The sequence below is a fragment of the Sceloporus undulatus genome, chromosome 8 (assembly GCF_019175285.1).
Source record: "Sceloporus undulatus isolate JIND9_A2432 ecotype Alabama chromosome 8, SceUnd_v1.1, whole genome shotgun sequence".
NCBI classification, from domain to species: Eukaryota; Metazoa; Chordata; class Lepidosauria; order Squamata; family Phrynosomatidae; genus Sceloporus; species Sceloporus undulatus.
In genome coordinates, this window is record NC_056529.1 from 37,392,030 (window position 1) to 37,414,203 (window position 22,174).

The 22,174-nt window shown below is 43.0% G+C and overlaps 1 protein-coding gene across 8 annotated transcripts in view; it reads right to left on the reverse strand.

Moving 5' to 3' along the window:
- RBFOX1 (RNA binding fox-1 homolog 1) overlaps positions 1 to 22,174 on the reverse strand; it is a 1,322,412-nt gene that overhangs the window by 40,207 nt on the left and 1,260,031 nt on the right. For 5 of the 8 annotated variants that reach the window (XM_042437945.1, XM_042437936.1, XM_042437943.1 and 2 more), the window contains 3 exons: positions 19,012 to 19,144; positions 14,351 to 14,390; positions 3,012 to 3,076 (listed from right to left, as the gene is read on the reverse strand). In XM_042437945.1, the coding sequence (XP_042293879.1) occupies positions 3,012 to 3,076; positions 14,351 to 14,390; positions 19,012 to 19,144 (238 nt within the window). The remainder of the gene's footprint in view (positions 1 to 3,011; positions 3,077 to 14,350; positions 14,391 to 19,011; positions 19,145 to 22,174) is intronic. The other 3 variants (XM_042437941.1, XM_042437944.1, XM_042437937.1) reach the window with 1 other exon arrangement.

Below are 22,174 nucleotides of genomic sequence, written 5' to 3' on the forward strand. Positions count from 1 at the left end.
AGCTCATGCGCAGTGAATGGGGAATAATGCCTGTTGAATGCACCGGAGTTCACATCTGAAGAAACGTAAGTAGCATTGGCTCTTTAGAATCCTATTATAAGCATGTTTCCACAGAAATATATCTAAGTTCAATGCATGGGTTTTTTAAAGTCCCCTCCTAAATTTCCATAATAGAATCTTAGGGTTTTTCTTCCATCTTCTTGAACACTGTATGTTCCTTGAATTGATTTATTGGAAGATTGGAACCCACATATTACCAGGCTAATGCCCAATTTTCTGGTGGAGGCAACAAAATTATGGCTTAAATTTTATAATGATGGTCCTGAAGTTTTATTGTAAATTTAAATGTTGTTATATGCCTAATAAAGGTTGAATGAATGAATGAATGTCCCTTGAATTTTCAAACTCTATCTCAGGCTCTTGGTAGCCAAATAAGTCTAAATTTCTGTTAAGAGGTTATCTATTTGAAGAAACAAGTTTCTTACTTGATAGGTTAAGTGCCAATTCTTCTGCATTTTCTAGATCATCCTCAAGTATCAAGTTAGAAAATAGGAGGACAATTATTCGGCACTTATTTAGATTCACAGGGGAACATGTGTCTGTTTTCAAAACCGAATTGACACATAACGTTATGTTCTCTGTTTTCGTGCCTATCTGTTACAAGAAATTACCTCCTGGAACAACATTGTTCTTTTTGTGAAACTGCGACTGGAGTTATTGCTCCCCATGAGTCCCAATGTTCTCTTTAGAATGATCCACATGTAAAAAAATATATGTGCGTTTCACCTAGTAAATTTATGCTCTCTGCTGTTTGAGAACAACCAATATGTTACTATGGTTTTGTTCCCTGGCAGCCAGGAAAATGAATGCTAAATTTGCTGCCCAGTTCTGAAGTCTGAATTCTAACTTTGAGGGATGTGGCCCAGAAATAAAGGACTAAAATCCTCCGTATGAGCTTTTGCAATTCTTCCAAACCTTGGCATGTGTTCTTGATCTCATTTTATCCATTCAAGTGCTTAACATAAATCCTTGTGAGAAGGCAAACTCAGTGTAGCCATCATCACCTAAAGCAGTAGCTCTCAACTTTTGGGCCTCCAGATGTTTTGGACTTCATTTCTCAGAAGTCCCAGTCGGTATGCTTATTGTTCGGGAATTCTGGGAGTTGAAGTCTCAAAAATCTAGAGGACCAAAGGTTGAGAACCATTGACCTAAAGCAACATATAAAGTGCATCTGGGGGTTTTGATTTTGCACAAGCTATTGGATGAATTTCTGGGGAGACCCATTTCTTAAAAACAATACAAAATTTGGAGTGTTCTCTCCGTGTCTCTCTTTCGGTGCTCTCACTTGTGTTCATTTCCCAGGGCTCTAAATTCAATTAATTTTATCCAAAGCAAAATTTGAAGCTGAATTTCGGAGCTTCCTCTTCAACCAAAGCATCTGTGGGTCAAATTAAGGTATATATTAGGGGTGGGTAGCCCTCCAAATGTGTTTTGGATGGCTCTCAACAGCTCTCAGCCTTCCTCGCTGTTGGCTGCTCGGTCTAGGAATGATGAGAGTCGCAACAGCTGGAGACAACATCGGGATGGCTGCACTTTCCCTACGCCTGGAGTGTATATTTAGAAGAAGAAAGTGACAGGGCTGTTTTTCCTAGACTGTCCACTTGCAGCAGTCAGGGAGAAATAACATTTTTGATCGCCGTGCCCAGCAAACTCCCTACGTTTTGGGAGAAAGACGGCATACGAATGAAAATAAGTAAATAAATAAAGAAATATGTAGACAGTTTTGTCTGGGAGAAGGATCCAGCCTATATGTTTTTCAGTATCTTTGTCTCTATTCATGCATGCATGTGTTTTCTTGGGAAAGGTTCTTTGAACATGTAACCACAGACAGTCTTAAGTGGCACAATCTAGGAAGATGTGTTACAGTGCAACCCCTCTATCCATGGTATCCTTACTTTCACTTTCCTGCGTCTGAAAAAATATGGTCTCTTTAGGCATCTGGAGGTCCTCCAGCACAACTACCATGGATGTTGACCATAGTGACACTGGAGATACTCTAGATATCTAGAAAGAACATCAACCTAAGCATCTGGAACTTCTACAGTGTGACTCTATGGCCAACTTCGACCAGAAAGACAGGGTTCACTATTATCTGTGATGTTCACTATTCCCATAACTCTGGGGCTATATTCCCCATAGATACAGGGCTTGTACTGTATTGTGGGTTCCTCTGAATGTATGAACTGGACATGTCTTCACGAACATCCAACAGAGTTTCAGTAAGGTCTATGAAATACCTTGGGGACAAGGAAATGGACTAAGAAAAGACCTCAAAGTCTCCTCTTGGTGTCTTTATTCTTTCGCGCTGTTCTGTGAGTGTCCAATTTTATTTGAATCAGACTATCTTTTATTTCCATTGATTTCAGAATTAGATTCAACAGGCATTTGGATTGGATTATATGTTTTAATGTTGTAAGCCGTCCCGGTTGTGCTGCGCAGAGGAGCAGGGTAAAAATTTATTATTATTATTATTATTATTATTATTATTATTATTATTATTATTTGCCACTAGCCAAGTAAATCAATGAAGTTAAATGAAAGCATTGTCAGAGAGAGCAGGCTCTGCCAGGCTGGTGGCCTCCAGATGTTTTAGACTGCGACTCATTCCCCAGAAAAGTTAATGCTGGAAATAATGGACATTGTAACCCAATGCATCTGGGATAACAGAAACCATACCTTAATGTCTTCTAGTTTAGGAAAGACTCATTCAGGACCATGGTGACCCAGTTGCACTAGTCTCTTAGTTAATAATAAACATGGTTTGCCTGTTCTGTGCATTGCTCTGTGTGCAGCTGACCAACTAGCCTGTGCAACAACAGCTCATCACGGATCATCACTATACAACCTTGCAGACTATAGCAAGAAAACAGCTTGGAGGCAATAACGAAAGCAGATTTTCAAGAGCTCTCTCTTCAAGTGAAGTATGTGCCCAGCAATAAATCGCATCTTACCTGTCACTGTAGGCAGCTGCGGTGGCTGTGGTAGGCTGGGCATATCGGTAGGCAGCATAACCACCCTGAAACACAAACATATTTGAATCAAACTACAGACAGCATTAAAATAAAATAAAAAAACCACACACCCCACGCAATTAGCAACAATTAGTTGGTTTATGATTCCCACGTTCTGCTACAGAGACTCTCCAATGGTGTCATTGTTAATGACAGCATCTAAAAGAGGCTCATAGATTAGCCGAACGCACTGCGAAATAACTTCTCGCACAATACTGGAGGTGGTGCTCATGGAAGATTAATTTCTAGAGCAAGCCGATGCGTGCTTCTTCAAAAGTAAAGCAGCATCAAATTTAACAAGGCAGGGGCTGCATAGGACTATGGCCTCAAAACCCATGTGGCATTCCTCTCCACAAAGTGAGTCACTTAGCTTAGACGCTTTGAAAATGGATTAAATACATCCATGGAGGAGAGGGGTGTTCTGCTAGAGCAGAACTTGAACTTTCACATCTGGTTGCAGGGTACCTTTGAGTTTCAGATGTTGTCAGGAGTAGCGTGCCATAAAATGTGGGGGGAATTGGCATTATAATGTAGAAGACCTATTGCAGAGAATTGGTTATACAGTCGAAAAAGCAAATGTGTAGACTTGGTTAGCTCAGACCAAGAGACTTCAGTTGCCCTCTTGGAGGCAGCACGGTGTAGTGGTTTGAGGATTCGACTACAACCCTGGACAAGATTCCCAACATGGCCATGGAAACCCTCTGGTGACCTTGGGTAAGTCACACACTCTCAGCCCCAGAAAACCTCATGATAGGTTCACCTTGGGATCACCATATATTAGAAATGACTTGAAAGCACACAACAACAACAGTACCTCTTGAGCTTCCTTGCAGCTCCCAAGTCCAAGCCAGGGGAGGGAAGCATCTCTTATAAGAGCAGGAACAACTCTTTTCCATAACAGACAGTTCAGATGTTCATGTATTACTTTACTAAGCTGGAATATGAGCTGACAATGTTTCATTATCTGGGCAACACACCTAAGGGCTATTGTCTACACTACAGGTAAACAAAGAGTTAATGACGGCTTGGTTTTGGTTGCATTTATTGGGAGTCAGCATCATGGAGGAGTAACCAAGATCATGAGATGCAATTGCCCATTGAGGATGACCAGTTGGGCAGAAGTGCATAAGCTTCAAGATGCTTCCAAGTAAGATGTTATAAAACCTAGGGATGCCACAAGGCACAGAGAGACAAAGAAAAGGGAGAAAGAGGAGACAAAGAAATGGCAAGTTTGGGGTTCAGGCCACCTGATTCACCTAAAAAAGTTTGGTTGTAGTTTGGATCAAGGGGTCAGAGACTCTGTAAACACCCGCGATCCAGAACATCTGCTTTCATGAGTAGAATAGGAATGTTCAGCTAGTCGCATTAGGGCTTATCATTATTTTTAACCTTGGCTGAGTATAGAATTGTAGAATCACAGAGTTGGAAGAGACCCCAAAGGGTCTAACTCTTTGCCATGCAGGAAGACACAATCCAAGCACCCGTGACATTTGCCCACCCAGCCCCTGTTTAGCAACCTCTAAAGGAGGAGACTCCATATGATCTAAGCTGTTTGTCACTTTGTAACTACCTCCTAAGTAATGCATGAAGGAAGGTGCCCCCTTGGTCCAAGCTACAACCAAACTTTCTTAGGTGAAGCAGATAGCCACAGCCCCCAAACTTGCAATCTCTTTGTCTCCCTTTTTTGTCTCTCTGTGCCTTCTGGCCTTTTGCTGATGTTGACTGCTTGCTTAGAATAAAAGCTTTCCTTTAAAGATCACCCCTTTCCCACACTCTTTTCACATTCCCCTGCTCAGTGTCTGAGTCCACATGTATGAATCTACAACTCTCATCTCCCAAAGGACAGAGAGGGAAAGTTTCTGCAAAGTCAAAGGGCCTACTTTTCTATTCAGGAGCAGGAGTGGGGTCATTCCATGCCTGGCATTGAATTTTATATCTGTGAATGCTCCTCTCTTCTTGGTACGTTGCAATAAGCAATAAACTCCTCTGCTAACTACAGATTCCTGTTTTGTCAAACCTCTAGCCTACTGTATATACTTGACTATAAGTCGATCTCATGTATAAGTCGAGGTCAGGTTTGGGGGGCTAAAATTATGGATTTTGATATGAAATAAATGGATAAAACAAATGGTGGAGGAGATCCTACAGTGAGGACACAGGAATCAAATGCTGCATCTCTACTGCAGAAATAATGCAGTTTGTCACTGCTCTAAGTGTTCTAGCTCATCCTATGGGATCCTGGGATGTGTAGCTTTACAAGGTCTTTAGCCTTCTTTGCCAATGAATGCTGCTATCTCACAAAACTACAAATCCCAGGAATCCGTAGGACGGAGCCATGGTAGTTAAAAGTGGTGTCACCCCCCCCCCGCCGTTTTACCCTACAATAAAGGATCTTCAATAAAAAGAGCCAGTCTGGTGTATGGACTGAAACTCTGAAGATCAGGGTTTGAATCCCAGTTCAGCTATGGAAACCCACTGGGTGACCTTGGGAAAGTCACATCTTCTCAACTTTGGGGGAAGGCAATGGAAAACCTCCTTTGAACAAATCTTGCCAAGAAAACCCCATGATAGGTATGCCTTAGGGTCGCCATAAATCATAAATGACTTGAAGGCGTACTACAACAACAACAGCAACAACGGCACTTATTGTATCTGGCTTGATCTCAAGTGAGTTGTGTTGCGCTATAGTGGTAGAAGAACTATGGTGGTTTATATTAATTTTGAGAGATTGTTCTGAGTTGCATCACTTCTGGATCTGTTCATTTGTGACATCATGTAAATTGTTTTGTAATAATTGATCCTAAATGGAAATTAAGGGGAAATGTAGTCTATAGAGAAACAGATTAGCAGCATATGTCTGAGTGTTTGCCTGCATTTCCATGTTTGCTGCGTGTATATGTATGTGTGTGTGTGTATATATATATAAGACATGTCAAAGAAAAGGCTTAAATACATAGAAAATGACATTGGGGCTTTCTAAACAGCCCTTTGGGACGTCCGGAGGACGTCCCATTTTAAAAAAGGGGCGTCTCTTTTAGACGCCCCATGTCCTAGTACGGACTCCGTCCGTACAAGATGGCGCCGGCCATTCTACATGGCCGGCGCCATCTTTACGTATCGGACGCACAGCGTCCAGACGCGTCGCGCCGCTGCTGACGTAGCGAGCGTGCCCCTGGCGCCTCGCTACGTCGCAAACGCGACGCAAAAAGAAGCTCCATTTTGGAGCTTCTTTTTTCGGTCCGCGCGGGAGTCGGGCCGTCTGAAGGCTCCGGCTCCCCCGCGGACCTTCTGGCGGCGGCGCCAGACCGCTGCAAAGCGGCGGTCTGTACCCCGCCATTGTAATCAAGTGTCCCTAAACCTTCACTTCTCATGTACTTTCTATCTCAAGATCTGCATGGGATCACATTAGAAGCAAGCTGAAATGAAACAAACCCAGTGACTGATTTTACTGGGTTGTGAAAGCTTCTGTAACAAAGGATCCGCCCCACCCCTCTGAATTAATGTTTACTTGTATGTGACAAGGCAAGCTGTTCAATTAAAGAAGGAAAAGAACACATCCATAAACATACACACACACAGACACACACATGTCTTGGAAAGGAACTGTGTTCACTGATGCATTGATGATGAAAACAGCCATCCTTCCTGTTCAACAGACCACGGCGTTATCTCAACCGTTTCCAAATGATCTCACCGCATGCTAATTAACAGAGAGAACCAGGTCTCCATAGATAAGGCAAACAACATTTACATCCCAATTAGAAAGTGCCCACCCTTCCCTCCGCTGGGATTTAAGGGTGCCCCCATAATCGAACGGGAATTGAATTGTGGAGGACTGGAGGGACGACCAATCAATATGTGAACCATGAGATAGTTAAATATCCAGATTTGACTTTTCGAAATTTGCAATACCATTCTCCAGTGTGTGCATGTATGTGTTTTAATGTATAGAAATTCTGAATCCATTACCAGTGTAGAAACTATTCATGCTTCAAGTTAGATAAGTATGTGGCGAGATCTTGTAGCACCTTTGAGACTAACTGAAAGAAAGAAGTTGGCAGCATGAGCTTTCGTAGACTTCTGTCTGCTTCCTCAGATGCTCTACTGGCAGCTAAAAAGGCCAATGCAATTTTAGGCTGCATCAATAGAAGTATAGTGTCGCGATCAAGGGAAGTAATAGTGCCACTGTATTCTGCTTTGGTCAGGCCCCACCTGGAATATTGTGTCCAGTTCTGGGCAAAACAATTCAAAAGACACTGAGAAACTGTGTCCAAACTGTGTCCAAAGGAGGGCAACTAAAATGGTGAAGGGTCTGGAAACCATGAAGCCCTATGAGGAATGACTTCGGGAGCTGGGGATGTTTAGCCTGGAGAAGAGAAGGTTAAGATGTGATATGATAGCCCTGTTTAAATACTTGAAGGGTTGTCATACTGAGGAGGGAGCAAGCTTGTGTTCTGCTGCTCCAGAGACTAGGACCCGGAGCAATGGATGCAAGCTCCAGGAAAAGAGATTCCACCTGAACATTAGGAGGAACTTCCTGACAGTAAAGGCTGTTTGACAGTGGAACACACTCCTTCCTCGGAGATTATAGTGGAGTCTCCTTCCTTGGAAGTATTGAAGCAGAGGCTGGATGGCCTTCTGTCAATGGGGATGCTTTGACTGAGAGTTCCTGCATGGCAGGGGGTTGGACTGGATGGTCCTTGTGGTCTCTTCCAACTCTACAATTCTATGATTCTATATGCAGACGATAATGTTCAGTATGCATAGTTCTGTGCCACTCATTTCCTGCAAGGCAGCTATTAAGCCTTGGGGACTCTGCTGGAGCAGTTTACTAAGAGGAGAGGAAAATGGAAGTGACCAGTCAGTGCCTCCAGTCACCAGAAGAAGAGAAATGAGGCTTCTCTTCCAGAAATTCAGGAGGGCAACCTCATTTTTCTTCCTGGATGGCAGCTGGGCCCAGCTAGTAAAGCCACAGCAGCATCCCTAGACCCTTGCAGGTTTGGGATCTTGGGCCAAGAACTAGTGAATAGTTCCTTGCACAAGATCTGAAACAAAACATATACGTGCATGAATCACTCTGAGTTATGTCACCAACAGGATTCTAGCCCCAGTGGGCTTCTATTTCACAACACAACAGCAGCTCTGCTCTGGGAAGGCAGATTTTATCATCCTTTTTAAGGAGTTTATCACTTGAAGGAGATTGGGAGTTTATCCCATGAATATCCCGGAAAAATTGCAAAATTACACAGAAACGATTTCACACGATGTCACACAAAGCCAAGCATTAAAGCGGTCACAAAGAAGCATAAATGCACATCTTTTTACTTTGGGGATTTTGCACAATTGTGTGCGATCATCATTTGTGCAATTACTCGTCATTTTCGCTTTATTGGTGAAATCTCTCTTTAATCACTCTTTAGTGCCGAAATTAGAACCAGCATGATAAACTCCTAAGAGTGTTTACTGTTGCTGTTAGAAACCTTTGCTCATTTTGGAGTTATTTTTTAACACTTCTGCATATATTTCTTTACAGAATCTGCTATTTTATCCCTCTCATTCATTGCCCAGTATGTTATAAGGAAATTCAGACATACCCATACACCCTTTTCTTTCCTTTTTTCCTAAGCTACACCTGTCTTGGTTTCCTGCTGCTCTTGTCTGAGGCATGTTTTCTGCCGTCAGCATCTTCTGCACTCCCCCTTTCTTCTACAGAGCTTCAGTTCTCTCTATTTAAAATGGCTAACTGAGCCAAAGGTGGGTGGTAATCGATCTTGGAGCCAGTCAATACCTCAGGACTCTGTAGGCAACTAATAAATTCTGAATCACATAGTTTCTCTCCTCCGCACATCTAGATTTGATTCTCCTTGGCAAACAATGGAGAGGGGAAGAGAGCGGAAACAATGTTGGAGAGGAAATTGAGCTGTGTGGTACAGTGGTCCAGGCGAGTTCGGTGATGAAATATGAAAATGGTCAATGGAGCTTACCCGAGATGAATCATTGCTTTAGACTTTTGCTCAGATCTTCATGGGGAACGGGGCAAGGAAAAGGAAACTCTGACCTTGAGGCGGAAATCTTTTCCACATTTCCAACCCGGATTTGAATGATGTTGAGTCACTGCCACACTTGGCAAGGGACAGTATTCGCTTAGGGGCATATGCACAGATATAAGCCATGAAAGGCCTTGTTGTTGTTGTCGTCGTGAGCCTACAAGTCATTCCCAACTTATGGCAACCTTAAGGTGACCCTATCACAGGGTTTTCTTGGCAAGATTTGTTTGGAAGGGGTTTACTTTTGCCTCCCTCTGAGGCCAAGAGTGTGCGACTTTTGTGAAGTCGAAGGCTTTCATGGCCGGCATCCATCGTTTTGGGTGGGTTTTTCAGGCTATGTGACCATGTTCTAGAAGAGTTTATTCCTCATGTTTCATCAGCATCTGTGGCTGGCATCTTCACCTTGTTGCAAATCATCTGTCTCTGAAGATGCCAGCCACAGATGCTGGTGAAACATGAGGAATAAACTCTTCTAGAACATGGCCACAGAGCCCGAAAAACCCACAAAAAACTATAGTGTGTGACTTGCCTGAAGTCACCCAGTATGTTTCCATGACTGAGTGGGGTTTTGAACCCTGGTCTCCAGAGTCGTAGTCCAACACACAAACCACTACACCCCACTTATGGCTCTCTTTCTATATATACACACAGCCAAAATGTCACAACTGCACAATGGATGTTTTCTGCTGATATAGAGGAGGAAGGGATGCATACAGCATGCTCATCTGTGCCTCATCTTTGCAAATTGTGCATAGTGCTTGTGCATCCTGTAGTTTGCATTGTTCATTATGCATTGCAATTGTACATCCTATGATGATAAAGATATGTAAGGAAGTTTATACAGATAGAAATATAATTTAAAGCAATAAAGTAAGATGTTAGGTAAGACTGATTCGGATAGAGAATAAATAATAGAGGGGTCTTTGAGATGTTATTGTAATTGTAATGTCATGTCATGTCCATGTTATGTCTATTGTATGTTCCTTGATTTTTCTATATTTGTACTGTTGTAATTTTTATTATAATAATAAAATTGTAATTTAAAAAATTGTGCATCCTATGCTTTCCATTGTGGTGGCTAATTTTGTACTTTGCGCTACCACAATGGTGGTTGTGTGTGCTATAGTTTGCATTGTTGATTACACAGTGCAACTGTGCATCCTATGCTTTCCATTTTGGTTGTGCATCTTATACTTTGCGCTGTAGTCATGCTATAATGTACTTTCATTGTGGTTGTGCATCTTATACTTCGCACTGTAGCTGTGCTCTGTGCATTGCACACTGGAGCCCAATCACTGACATGTGTTGCACAGTGGGTGTTGCATAGTGCTGCTGTAGCATATGCCCAAATGTGGGCATTTATGCCACACTAAGAAGGTGTTGGATTGAGAACAGTATCTGTTTTCTTGTTAAGTGCCTTGATGTCAGCTCTAACCTATGATGGCCCTATTATAGGATTTTCTTGGCAAGATTTGCCACTGGTTTTCTGCAAGGGCTGAGATAGTGTGACCTGTCCTAGTAGGTTTCCATGGTTAAGTGGGGAACTCTGGTCTCCAGGAGTCCTAATCTAACACTCAAACTCCTATATAATGTTGGCTCTCCAGTGTTTAAGATACTTCAAATGGCTAAATCAACCACAAGTGCTAAAAATTGGCAAGTACATGTCAAGTCTCCCTCATTCAAAATGTCTGATAACAGAAGTATTTGAGATTTTTTTAAAATGGACTTTGGAATATTTGCATATCTAGAATGAGATATCCTGGAAATGGATCCCAAACCTAAACATGAAATCCATGTATGTTTGGTATACACCTTGTACACGTAACCTGAAATCAATTTCATACACAATATTTTAAAATAATTTGGGGCATGAAACAAAGTTTGTGCACTTTGAGCCACCAGAAAGCAAAGGTGTCACTGTCTCAGCCACCTGTGCAGATGATTTCGGATTTTGGAGTATTTCAGGTTATGGGATTCCAGATATAGAAGACTCAATTTGTTGAGGCTTTGGGGGCTCAGAAATCCCACAGACTGCCATTCCTTGGCCCTCTATAGAGTCAAACCACTTAAGCAAGGGACCTTTCCAAAAGGGGTTCGACATCTCTGCCCCTTTGGCAGAAAAGTGGCCAAGTGGCAATGGAAGAGATTTCCCAGGCCGTCCTTTTCATGGTGCCTTGACTCTCTCAATGCAGCCACGTTAAGATGGGGCAAGTGCCCTATGTTTTGGGGTAATAATGCTGCCCAAGGATTAACCTCCATGAAAACTGAATACAGTGGGTCCTTGGTATCTGCAGGGGTTTGGTTCCAGGCCCATCCATGGATTCCCAAATTGGTGGATGCTCATGTCTCCTTATATACAGTGTCATAGAAAAATGGTGTCCCTTGTTTAAAATGGCCAAAAATTATTTTTTGGAGTGAAAGGATATTTTCAAGCCATGGATGCAGAACTGCAGACTCTTGGCCCAAGTAACCATCAAAGATGTGGAGGAAGTCAAGATATTCTAAAGTGAATGGGATTCAAATACTAGGAGAAATTCCCCAGCTCAGTTTGAGTGTCACTTTTCGTACAATCTCAGTAGCGCTGCTTTACTGTAAAAGCTATTGAAAGTGTCAGCTTTGAGCCCCATTCATTTCTGTAGTTCTGTGGCGCCAATAACTTTCCAAACTGCATTTAATTCTTTAAAAAGAGAGCGGGAGAGAATAAAAAAACCCAGCTCCAAATTGCACAAACCCCATTCTCCCTAGAAGCTCAGATTCTTCCTTCTTCTGTCAACAAAATGTAAATGATTTCATCTTGCATGTCTCAAAAGTGTCATTGGTAATAAATAAAAATTATGGGTTTTTTCTTCCAAGTACCACTTAATGAATTTTTAATGTTCATTCCAATTTAATGTAATCAATCTCTTGATATCTCAACACTGATGATGCAACAGCAACACAATTAGGTTACAGAAAGCAGAGTGTAGTAATAAAAAAGAGGTTTAATTACCTCTATTTTTAGGATCAGATTTTTTTATCCAAGCTCAAATGGAAGACTACAAAAGAGATTTGCCAGTAAAGACAGTCTTATATTACAAAGATCTGTGCCCTGGAGTGATGGCTTAATTCTTTGAGGAATTCTCAAGGTACAAAATGATTCAGGAGGGGAGACCTAGAAGGTGACATATTGTTGTTCTCAAACTTTTCAAGTTCACAGAACTTTTCAGTTCAAATCTACTTTGAAGCCTATTTATGCGCTGAATATGATTGCAACGGTATTGATTCTAGAGAGCACAAACCAAGCCTACTAGAACTGTTGTTTCCAAAGGTTGGTCCTCTTAGGGAGCTGGGGATGTTTAGCCTGGAAAAGAGAAGGTTAAGGGGTCATATGATAGCCCTGTTTAAATGTTTGAAGGGATGTCATATTGAGGAGAGAGCAAGCTTGTTTTCTGCTGCTCCAGGGAATAGGAACCAGAGCAATGTATGCAAGCTGCAGGAAAAGAGATTCCACCTCAACATTAGGAGGAACCTCCTGAGAATAAGGGCTGTTCGACAGTGGAACACACTCCTACCTTGGAGATTATAGTGGAGCCTCCCTCCTTGGAGGTCTTTAAACAGAGACTGGATGGCCATCTGTCGGGGATGCTTTGATTTGGATTTCCTGCATGGCAGGGGGTTGGACTGGATGGCCCTTGCGGTCTCTTCCAACTCTATGATTCTATGATTCTATGATCCCCTACATGTTTGTGACTTCGTCTCAGAGTTCTTGATTATTGGCCATGTTGGCTGGGACCTCTGGAAGTTGGGAGTCCAACACAACCAGAGAACTCAATAAAATGAGAATCACAGCAGTAGATCTCTTCATTGTTCTACTTATGATATGGGGAGCTCTATCAGAACTACAGCTACAACTCCCAAAAGCCCTGGGGATCATGGCAGTGATGAGGATTTATGGTAGTAGTAGACCATCCTCTTCCACAAGGCCATTATTTCCAACTCCTGCCTCTCATGAACTTGACTTAGAACATACTCCATGTTTCCTTGTCACTAGGCATTGCAAGAAGCTGATTTTTCCATAAGGAAGTCTTCATAAGTTCTGAAGGAAGCCCAAGATGACTTGGGACAAAGCATGAAAGACCACCAATGGAAAGCAATCTTCCTACACCCACATTTTCTGGATGTGAAATGGTCATTCCAACCTACGACTGATGAGGAAATCAAATTACCTGCGAGTGACAACAACACAGAGACCATTTGAGAAATTCAGTGGTCCCTGTCAAAGAAGGAAATGGGTAAACTTGGACAGGAGAGAGGCAGCCTGGATCTATTATTTGTGTGTTGCTATTGGATTTTATGGCTCTTTGTCTTCCAGAGCCCCCATGGTCAAAAAGGAGGAATGGCCTCTGTCTACATGTATATCCCTCCGTCCCATCTTAATTTAGAACAGCTATAACAAGCTATATCTTGACAAAATGGAGACCTGTGACTCCAACATCATTATCTTTAATCTTACTCCTGTTTGATCACCCTTTGGTTGATGAAGAAGCTGGTGGAGCTTCAAAAGCTTGCATGATGCATTTTCTGCATTTGGGTTGGCCTGAGAAATGTATTGTGCATTTTGGATGTTATTGTACTTTGTCAGCAAGCAAGTGAGGGTCAACCTGTCTGGGGCAGACAATGACATTATGGGGTTGCTACCACCCAACTGTAGCTACACACAGGTTTGTGGAAAGTGTAACACCAGACCTGGGGAAGTCAACAGATGACAAGGACAATCCTCCTGCATGAGATTTGCGGATGAAAAAAAATAGCTAGGAAGATGGCATCTTGAGGCACTTTGTTTCTCACAACTTTAGCAGCATCCTGAGATGAAGAAATTTAGCAGGAGAAATGTATTTTCCTGGAGGGGAGCTTCACCTGCTTAATTTCCATGCGGCTGATTCCTCGCGGCTTAGGAACGGTGGTCATTCCAGATGCATGTTCACCCTCTGAGCCTCCTTAAAGGCCACCTATGAATGAACCCAGCCAAAATGATGGTAGATGTAATGAACACAGAGAGACTTCAAAGACAAGCTTTCTTTTGGATTGTTCTGGGTTTTTTTGTTTGTTTGTTTGTTTTCCTGTTCCAGCGATGGCAAAAATGGACAAAACAGAGGCAAAGCTTATGCAGCAAACTCACAGAAGACTTAAGCCAAAAAAGAAATGACTCTAGCAATGTACCCATGGACAGCATGCACATCAATGAATACTTACATAAATGTCTGCACCATAAAATCCATCCTGGTAAACAACACTGCAAGGATGCACACACAAAGAGAAACATTCATATTAGTGCATTTCCACATGCAAACGCCACCAACCCCTGAACTCTTGAGGTTAGTCTCATCACAAGAACAGAACCAAACAAGAGGAAACAAACCAAACGGAACCAAGCCAAAAAAATAAAACCGAGAAACCACGGATATAAATATAAATATAGAGATATAGATAGAAAGAGTACATACAGATTTGCATTGGGTGGGACTTAAGAATGTTGGAAGGGCATGCACTTTCTTCTCTTTGATAAGGAAAGCTGTGCGGAGAAACACTGACCCATATCTTCGTCACATGAGCTGTGTAATATAGTTGATTTGCCACAGTGGCTACCTAACATCTAAGTGCCGCTTTGGTTATGAGATATCAGATCTGTTGATCATTAATAAATAGATTAATAAATAAATAGAATAAATAGAATTTGACAACATATAGGCATAGGCACGATAGTACGGATGGCAACTAAGCCCCATAGGTCTGGCTAGGGACTACTGCAATAAGGAATGTATCCAAGTATATGTGTCACCACATTTATTTGCAATATGTGGATATGCTTAGTTGTCAAGCCCTTGGGGAAAGGAAGGATATCCCTGGGGCTTAAGGAAGGATCTTTGAAAACTACAGACAGAAGCAATATGAGGTCCATCACTTGGTGAGAAAAGAGCGTTGGGTGACCATGGGCAAGCTCTACTATCTCAGCCTCAGAGGAAGGTAATAGGAAACTAGCTGTGAACAAATTCTGGCAAGAAAACTCTGCGATAGGCTCATTTTAGGGTCACCATAAGTCAGAAATGACTTGAAGGCTACAACTAGTAGACTTAGCATAGTGGCCATAATCATTACAGTACCTCTAAGGATCGTAGATCCTTTCCTCCACAAAAATATAAGACATTATTCAGAATCAGAATTCCTGATCCTTGTGCAATTGATGCCCCTGGTGCTATAAATCTAAACGTTGGCATTGGCCTGAAAGCCTGGCACGGCATCTAGTCACACGAAGCTGCCCTTTCTATGCCTCAACCCTTGTACTAATTTGTTAGCACAGCTATTCTCAGTGCCAGGCTATACTAGAAGCTGTTCCAAGCCAAGGCTATAAGCATCTTGCGATTCCAATTTTATCTTTGTAAAATACACACACACACACACAAAAAGGGGGGGGGGGATGCAACGGCAGCAAAAAAGAGGGGGGAAAATCATGATGGAGTGTGATCGTTCCGAAAACAACATATTGTATATTATGTAATTATATTTTGCAACTGTTTCCAACATTCTATCAAATATTGCTTTCTCTATATAGCAATTGTGCATCTGTTCTCCATTTGTTAAAATGGTTTCCCCATTTCTCAAGATGACTATTATGACTCTGGAAAAAATAAATAGAAGTTTTAAGAACTGGCAGTCAGGAAGGTTTAATTCCTCAAACCAATATAACTCCATATTACTAGTCCTTATGAAGAAAAGCTAATATGAAGAGATAAGGTCTTGCAAACTATTCAGGAATGGGTTAGGGGAGAGATTCAGAGCAAACCTTTTCAGTGATCACAAAGATATTCATTTCTCGCTATTGTTCTTTATTTCCTCCTATGACTAAAGTTTTTTCAATGGGGGAGTGCTGGCTTTTTATCTAGCCAACAGAAATGTGGCATTCTATTTTTCCTGCTGCCTTCTACTTTGCTAAGCATTATTGTTTTTTTCTAATGAATTCTGGTGTCTTCTCATGACATGGTTTCTGCATGCCTTGAATATGCTTCAAATACATCCACATCATCTTTATTTGAGTGCTAACATGTGGGAGCAACAAAACTCACAGAGGTGCATGTACTGTATATACTCATGTACAGGGTGGGGTACAGACCGCCCAAACAGGGCCTGACTTTCCTATGCCTGGTTTTCCGCCAGAGGGAAGCCTCAGCCACCAAATGTCAAGGCTTCTTGCCAGCGGAAAAAGAACTCGCAAAAAGCATGTTCTTTCTACGCCGTGGTGGTGGCATAATGAGTGCGCCACAGTGTGCCACTGGTGGACTTGTTACGCAAGTGCCATGTGGTGCTGTGCGGATGCCGTGCGGTGCTTGTGTAACAATGGCAATGCTTGTGTGTGTACAGGGCGCCATCATTTTGATGCCCTCGTCATGTGCAAGGGTCGCGGGGCATTTGGAAGTGCTGCTCTGAGGCACCCCGAGGCACCCCTCGCACATGACGAGGGCGTCCTTTCTGGCCCATCTGGACCGGGCCCCTGTCTAGAAATTTAGGTTAAAAATTGACCCCAAAAACCTGGGTCGATTTATCCATGGGTCAATGTAAGTACTGTATTTTAACTCATATATATAATATATATATATATATGGTGAAAGGCAAGAGTTTAACTGCCTTGGAAGCACTGACCCCCTTCTAGTCCAGGGGTCGGCAACCTATGGTCTGTGGGCCTCATGCGGCCACGAGGCCTAGGGAGCGGCCCCAGCCCAGTCCTGCCGCCGATTGCCGCTGGTGAAAGGCGGCCTCCCCCCTCCTTCCCGACCTCTGTGAAGGCCCAAGCCTCCACAGATGCTGGGAAAGGGTGCGGGGGCCGCCCACAATCGCGGTGATTGCCGCGATCACGGGCGCTCTCCTCCCTCCTTCCCGGCCTCTGTGAAGGCCCAAGCCTCCACAGAGGCCGGGAAAGGGCACAGGGGCCGCCCGTGATCGCCGAGATCGCGGCAATCACGGGCGCTCTCCTCCCTCCTTCCCGGCCTCTATGAAGGCCCAAGCCGTGGGCAGGGAAGGCAGGGAGGGCGGGGGTCGTCCTCCTTCTTCCCATCCTTCCCTACCCGCGGCTGTCAGACAGCCGCGAGGAGGGAAGGACGAGGTCGGGGGAAGAGGAAGAGAAGGGAGGGAGGAAGGAAGGAAGGAAGGAGGAGGAGGAGGGAGGAAGGAAGGAGCAGGAGGAGGAGGGAGGAAGGAAGGAGGAGGAAGGAGGAAGAGGAGGAGGAAGGAGGAGGAGGAGGGAGGAAGGAAGGAGGAGGAAGGAGGAAGGAGGAGGAGGACGAAGGAGGAGGAGGAGGGAGGAAGGAAGGAGGAGGAAGGAGGAAGAGGAGGAGGAAGGAGGAGGAGGAGGGAGGGAGGAAGGAAGTAGGAGGAAGGAGGAAGGAAGGAGCAGGAGGAGGACAAGGAAGAAGAAGAAGAGTAGCAAGAGGAGGAGGAGGATTTCTATTCCATTTGTACAGGTCTGCTCTGTTTTAACAATGATAATGGTGATGATGATGATGATATCAGTCAGTTCCTGAGACATGCAGTCACTCTTTCTGAAGGTGAGACAGTGTGACTTTCCAAAGTGCATTTCTGTTTATTTTCGGTGCTTTTAATGCTAAAAGGATGATGATGATGATGATGATGACGACGACGACGACGATGATGACAACGACGACGACGACGACGATGATGATGGTGATAGTGATATCAGCCAGCTTCTGAGGCCCAAATGTCCTCCATTTTGATCATGGCTAAGAAACATGCATTTATATTAACATTTTAAAAAAATCATCAAATTTTTTCGCATGTCCTCCATTTTTAAAAAATGTGTCCTACATTTGAAAATGTTTTCCTATATTATTTATTTATTTATTTATTTATTGGCTTCGTCCCCCCCCCCCCAGTTGACTGAGGGACAGCAACCCGGCCCCCTGCTCAAAAAGGTTGCCTACCCCTGTTCTAGTCTCTCATCCACGCAGCCTTTAGGATGAGCACAATTAGTTATGTCTGCTGGAATTTTGTAAGTTCTTCAGCAATGTTTTCCTTTGCTTCATCCACTTTAGATCCTTTGTTACATGACTCTAGGTTTTACCGTCGGCTTATCCATAATTTTGGCCCCAAAACCTGCCCTCGACTTATATATGAGGTCGACTTATAGTCGAATATATACGGTAGATAAAAATAGTTCTGATAAAAAAGAAATATAGTGTGAACAACAAAACTGAAATGCGTTTCTCAGACTATTTGGATAGTCGTGCTTAAAAAACCCAATGTTTGCATAGGGCCTGAGAGTGGCTCCCTTTTGTGTCTACCTGCAGAACTTTGCTGTGCCCCTGTTCGGTCCTTGCATTTTAAAATCCCCCACCTTCAGTCATCAATTTGCTGGCAATATTATTCAGTCACAATACGCTAAATCCAGTTACAAGTTGTACTCTCGGCTGGCAGGTTTCTTTTGATTTTCAACGGTATCAAATGTTATCCAACTTCCGCAACAAAACAGATGTTCGCAATCGTCCAAAAAGATATCTCTGCCTCTGCAAGGTTTCTCCTTTGCTCTGCCCCCCTCCCCATCACCGACCGATTCTCTCCAGCGTTCCTTCTCAAGGGGAATTTACATAACAACATGGGACACACAAAATGCTTCAAAGCCACCAACCATGACAGTGCAAATTACTATCATTTGTCAACCCCTGTATGCAAGGTGCTCTACTTCAGGCAAGGGAGATTGGTTGCATGCTGTGTGGGGTTTGTGTGGCGAGACAAGAGCCTCATGCATGGCACTCACAAATGCTCAGTTTCTCAAGGGGGAGGGTGGAGCGGAAGAGAAGATGGGACCACGTAGGGAAAGGAGGCCCAAGGCACCTGCAGCTACTCACCCGCCATAAGCCGGGATTGGAGGTGGTGGGGCCGCCGCACGGAACGTGTTGTAGACGGTACGGCCTCTGCCTCGGAGATGAGCCCCTCTGTACGCAGCAGCTGCGGTTGCGGCAGGATAGGGGAAACCCGGCACTGAAATGGTAAAACAGAAGACCAATTAGCAAAAAAAAAACCCACATCCCGAATTGGATGCCGTCGCTCCTATTTCATAAAAAGAAATATTGCTTCTTCATTCAGCCCTAGGAGAAAGAAATACATCCAAGATTCTCAGCAATAACTACCCCAAGTATTCTTCCTCAGATGCATTTGAGGAAGGAATCTTAAGTCTTGGAAAACTCATGCTACTGGCATCTCTCTTTCAGTCACTAAAGATAGACAGATATGCAAAGGGGTCTTGCAGCACCTTGGAGACTAACTGAAAGAAAGCAGTTGACAGCATGAGCTTTTGTAGACTAAAGTCTTCTTCCTCAGATACATTTGGAATGGAGGAGGAAGTAGACTTATTGCTCAGAGACTAGGACCCAATGGAGCAATGGATGCAAGCTCCAGGAAAAGAGATTCCACCTCAACATTAGGAGGAACTTCCTGACAGTAAGGGCTGTTTGACAGTGGAAGACACTCCTTCTTTGGAGTGGAGTGGAATGGAGTGAAGTCTCCTTCCTTAGAGGTCTTTAAACAGAGGCTGGATGGCCATCTGTCGAGGATGCTTTGATTTAGATTTCCAGCATGGCAGAATGCAGTTGGACTGGATGGCCCTTGCAGTTTCTTCCAACTCTATGATTCTATGATTCTATGATTCTAAGTCTAAGAAGCTCACGCTGCCAACTACTTTCATTCTGTATAGCTACAGGGGGAGGGAAGCAAAGTGTTACTTCCAGTAACAATTCTTCCCCCATGAAATTTCTCTACGGTCCCCAAATTTCTAATATTGTGGAAACTTAAAATTTTGAGCCGGACATGACTGTGGTGCATTGCCCTAAAGTTTCACCTAGAGGAAATCCACCTAAACACGAGAAAGAACTTATTGACTATAAGAGCTACTTGATGGAGAAATAGATAGGCTTAGAGAGTGATGGACTCTCCTACTTTGGAGGTCTTTGAACAGAGGTTCAGGATCGTTTTAGTTATGTATTCATGCATGGCAGGGATTAGAATAGATAGCCCAGTGGTCCCTTTAACAACCTCTATACTGGAAACTAAGATAGCACAATGTATGTGACTCTGGTCAAGGTGCATGGTTTGCAACTCACTGTGCACTTGCAATGTCCAATGTGCAAAGGCAACACATAGAGACAATGCACCTTCAGATGCAACTCAGTGCACTTTAATGCAGAATGTCCCCACACATGTGACTCTTCTTTCACTGCTCTCACCTGGACATGACTGTTGTGCATTGTCCTAAAACAAAATCATTCTGTCTATGTCGTCTAGCTTACTCCTGCATATGTCACTAACAGGGTGCCAGCCGTTATATACCTTAGGGAAGATATAGATTTAGAAAATGCACAAACGAGAGCAAGAAAGTAAACTGGGTTCCACGCACATGTCTAAATGAATCTCGAGACCCTTGCGGAAAGAGGAGATTTTCAAGTCAGTATTTTAATCAAGCAAGCAAGGAAAACAAATATTACTGAGTCAACCTCAATGAAAGCAAGTGAATAGAGGTAATGATACATAGAAAGCTTAATTTAAAGCTAGAACAGGGACACATTGCCAAGCCAGCTTGGGCTGTTGGTTCGGTTTCCACATCCCATTTTCAAAGCCACATTAAGATGAAAAATAAAGACACACGTTCGCAATGTGCAGATGCAGCAGTCTGAATCTGCAAGTGTTTAATTCTTCCATCCTCCTTCTCTCTCTTTTGCTCTGCATGAACACACACATATATATCAACACACAAATGTAAAAGCTGCAAAGTTATGTCCCCTTTCCAAGATCCTATACACTTTTAGGATAGCAGGAGGGGCCCTACACTGAATCCCATAGTTGCACAGTCGGGCCTCAGCACCAAGGTTTCTACATCCAGAGATTTAATCGTCCACAACTTGAAAATAGTCAACAACAACAAAGAATTCCAATGGATTTCGCAATTTTATATAACAGATACCATTTTATTTACTTGCTGTTTATAAAGAGACCCCAGTCATCTGTGGCTGGCATCTTCAGACACTGGTGAATACTGGTGAAACATACTGGTGAAACATCAGGAATAAACTCTTCTAGAATATGGCCACATAGGCTGAAAAACCCACCAAAAAATTATGGATGCCGGCCATGAAAGCCTTCGACGTTTCATAAGAGACACTGTTTCCTAAGAGTTTAGCAAACGTTTACTTTTGAAAATGGTCATTTTGAAAAGGATGGAGGTGTACATGTCCCTCCATTGAAAACAAAGGGGCTTGTCATTGTGGATGCTCAGATCTGCGGATGGCTAGCCCATGGATGGTGAGACCCCACTATATAATATAATATAATATAATTGCTGCTGAATAAGAACAACACCAACAACTACAGCAGTCAATAGCAGCATATACTCTATCAGGATATCTCCAAAATATAAAAGAAACCCAGTTTGTCTTTGTCTAGCTTGATGTTATATGTTCAGACTGAGAGCTTCACCCCAGGTCCTTCTCAGCTCATTAGAGGTACTGATAACATCTATGGGACCTTCTGCCCACAACCCAAATTTTCTTTCACTAACCTCCAGACTCTTCCAATTTAATGTGACAGATTAAAAAAAAATCTGGTGATATAATTGCATAGAAAATTGAATCCAGTCCTTAATCCATAATGATTTATACCATGTCCCTTGAAATGACTGTAGTATAATCAACCTTAAAATTAATTCCATCAATGCATCTGGGTGATGAACCATTGAAAAAGAATGGGGGAATTGAGCTTTATGCACAGAACACTGCAATCAGCATTTCTTTAAAGAAGGCAGAATGATTTACAGTGAGCGCATGAACTTAGGTTTACTTGCATTTTAAGGGGCAGTGCTTAAAGGAGATAGCGAAACAAACTGGAGGAGTCTGGGCTTTGCAGCCAAGTACAAAATGGGACAACTCAAACCTGAACTACAGTCAAACACTGTTGTTGTTGTTGTTGCGTGCCTTATGGCATCCCAAAGGTGAACCTATCGTGGGGTTTTCTTGGCAAGAT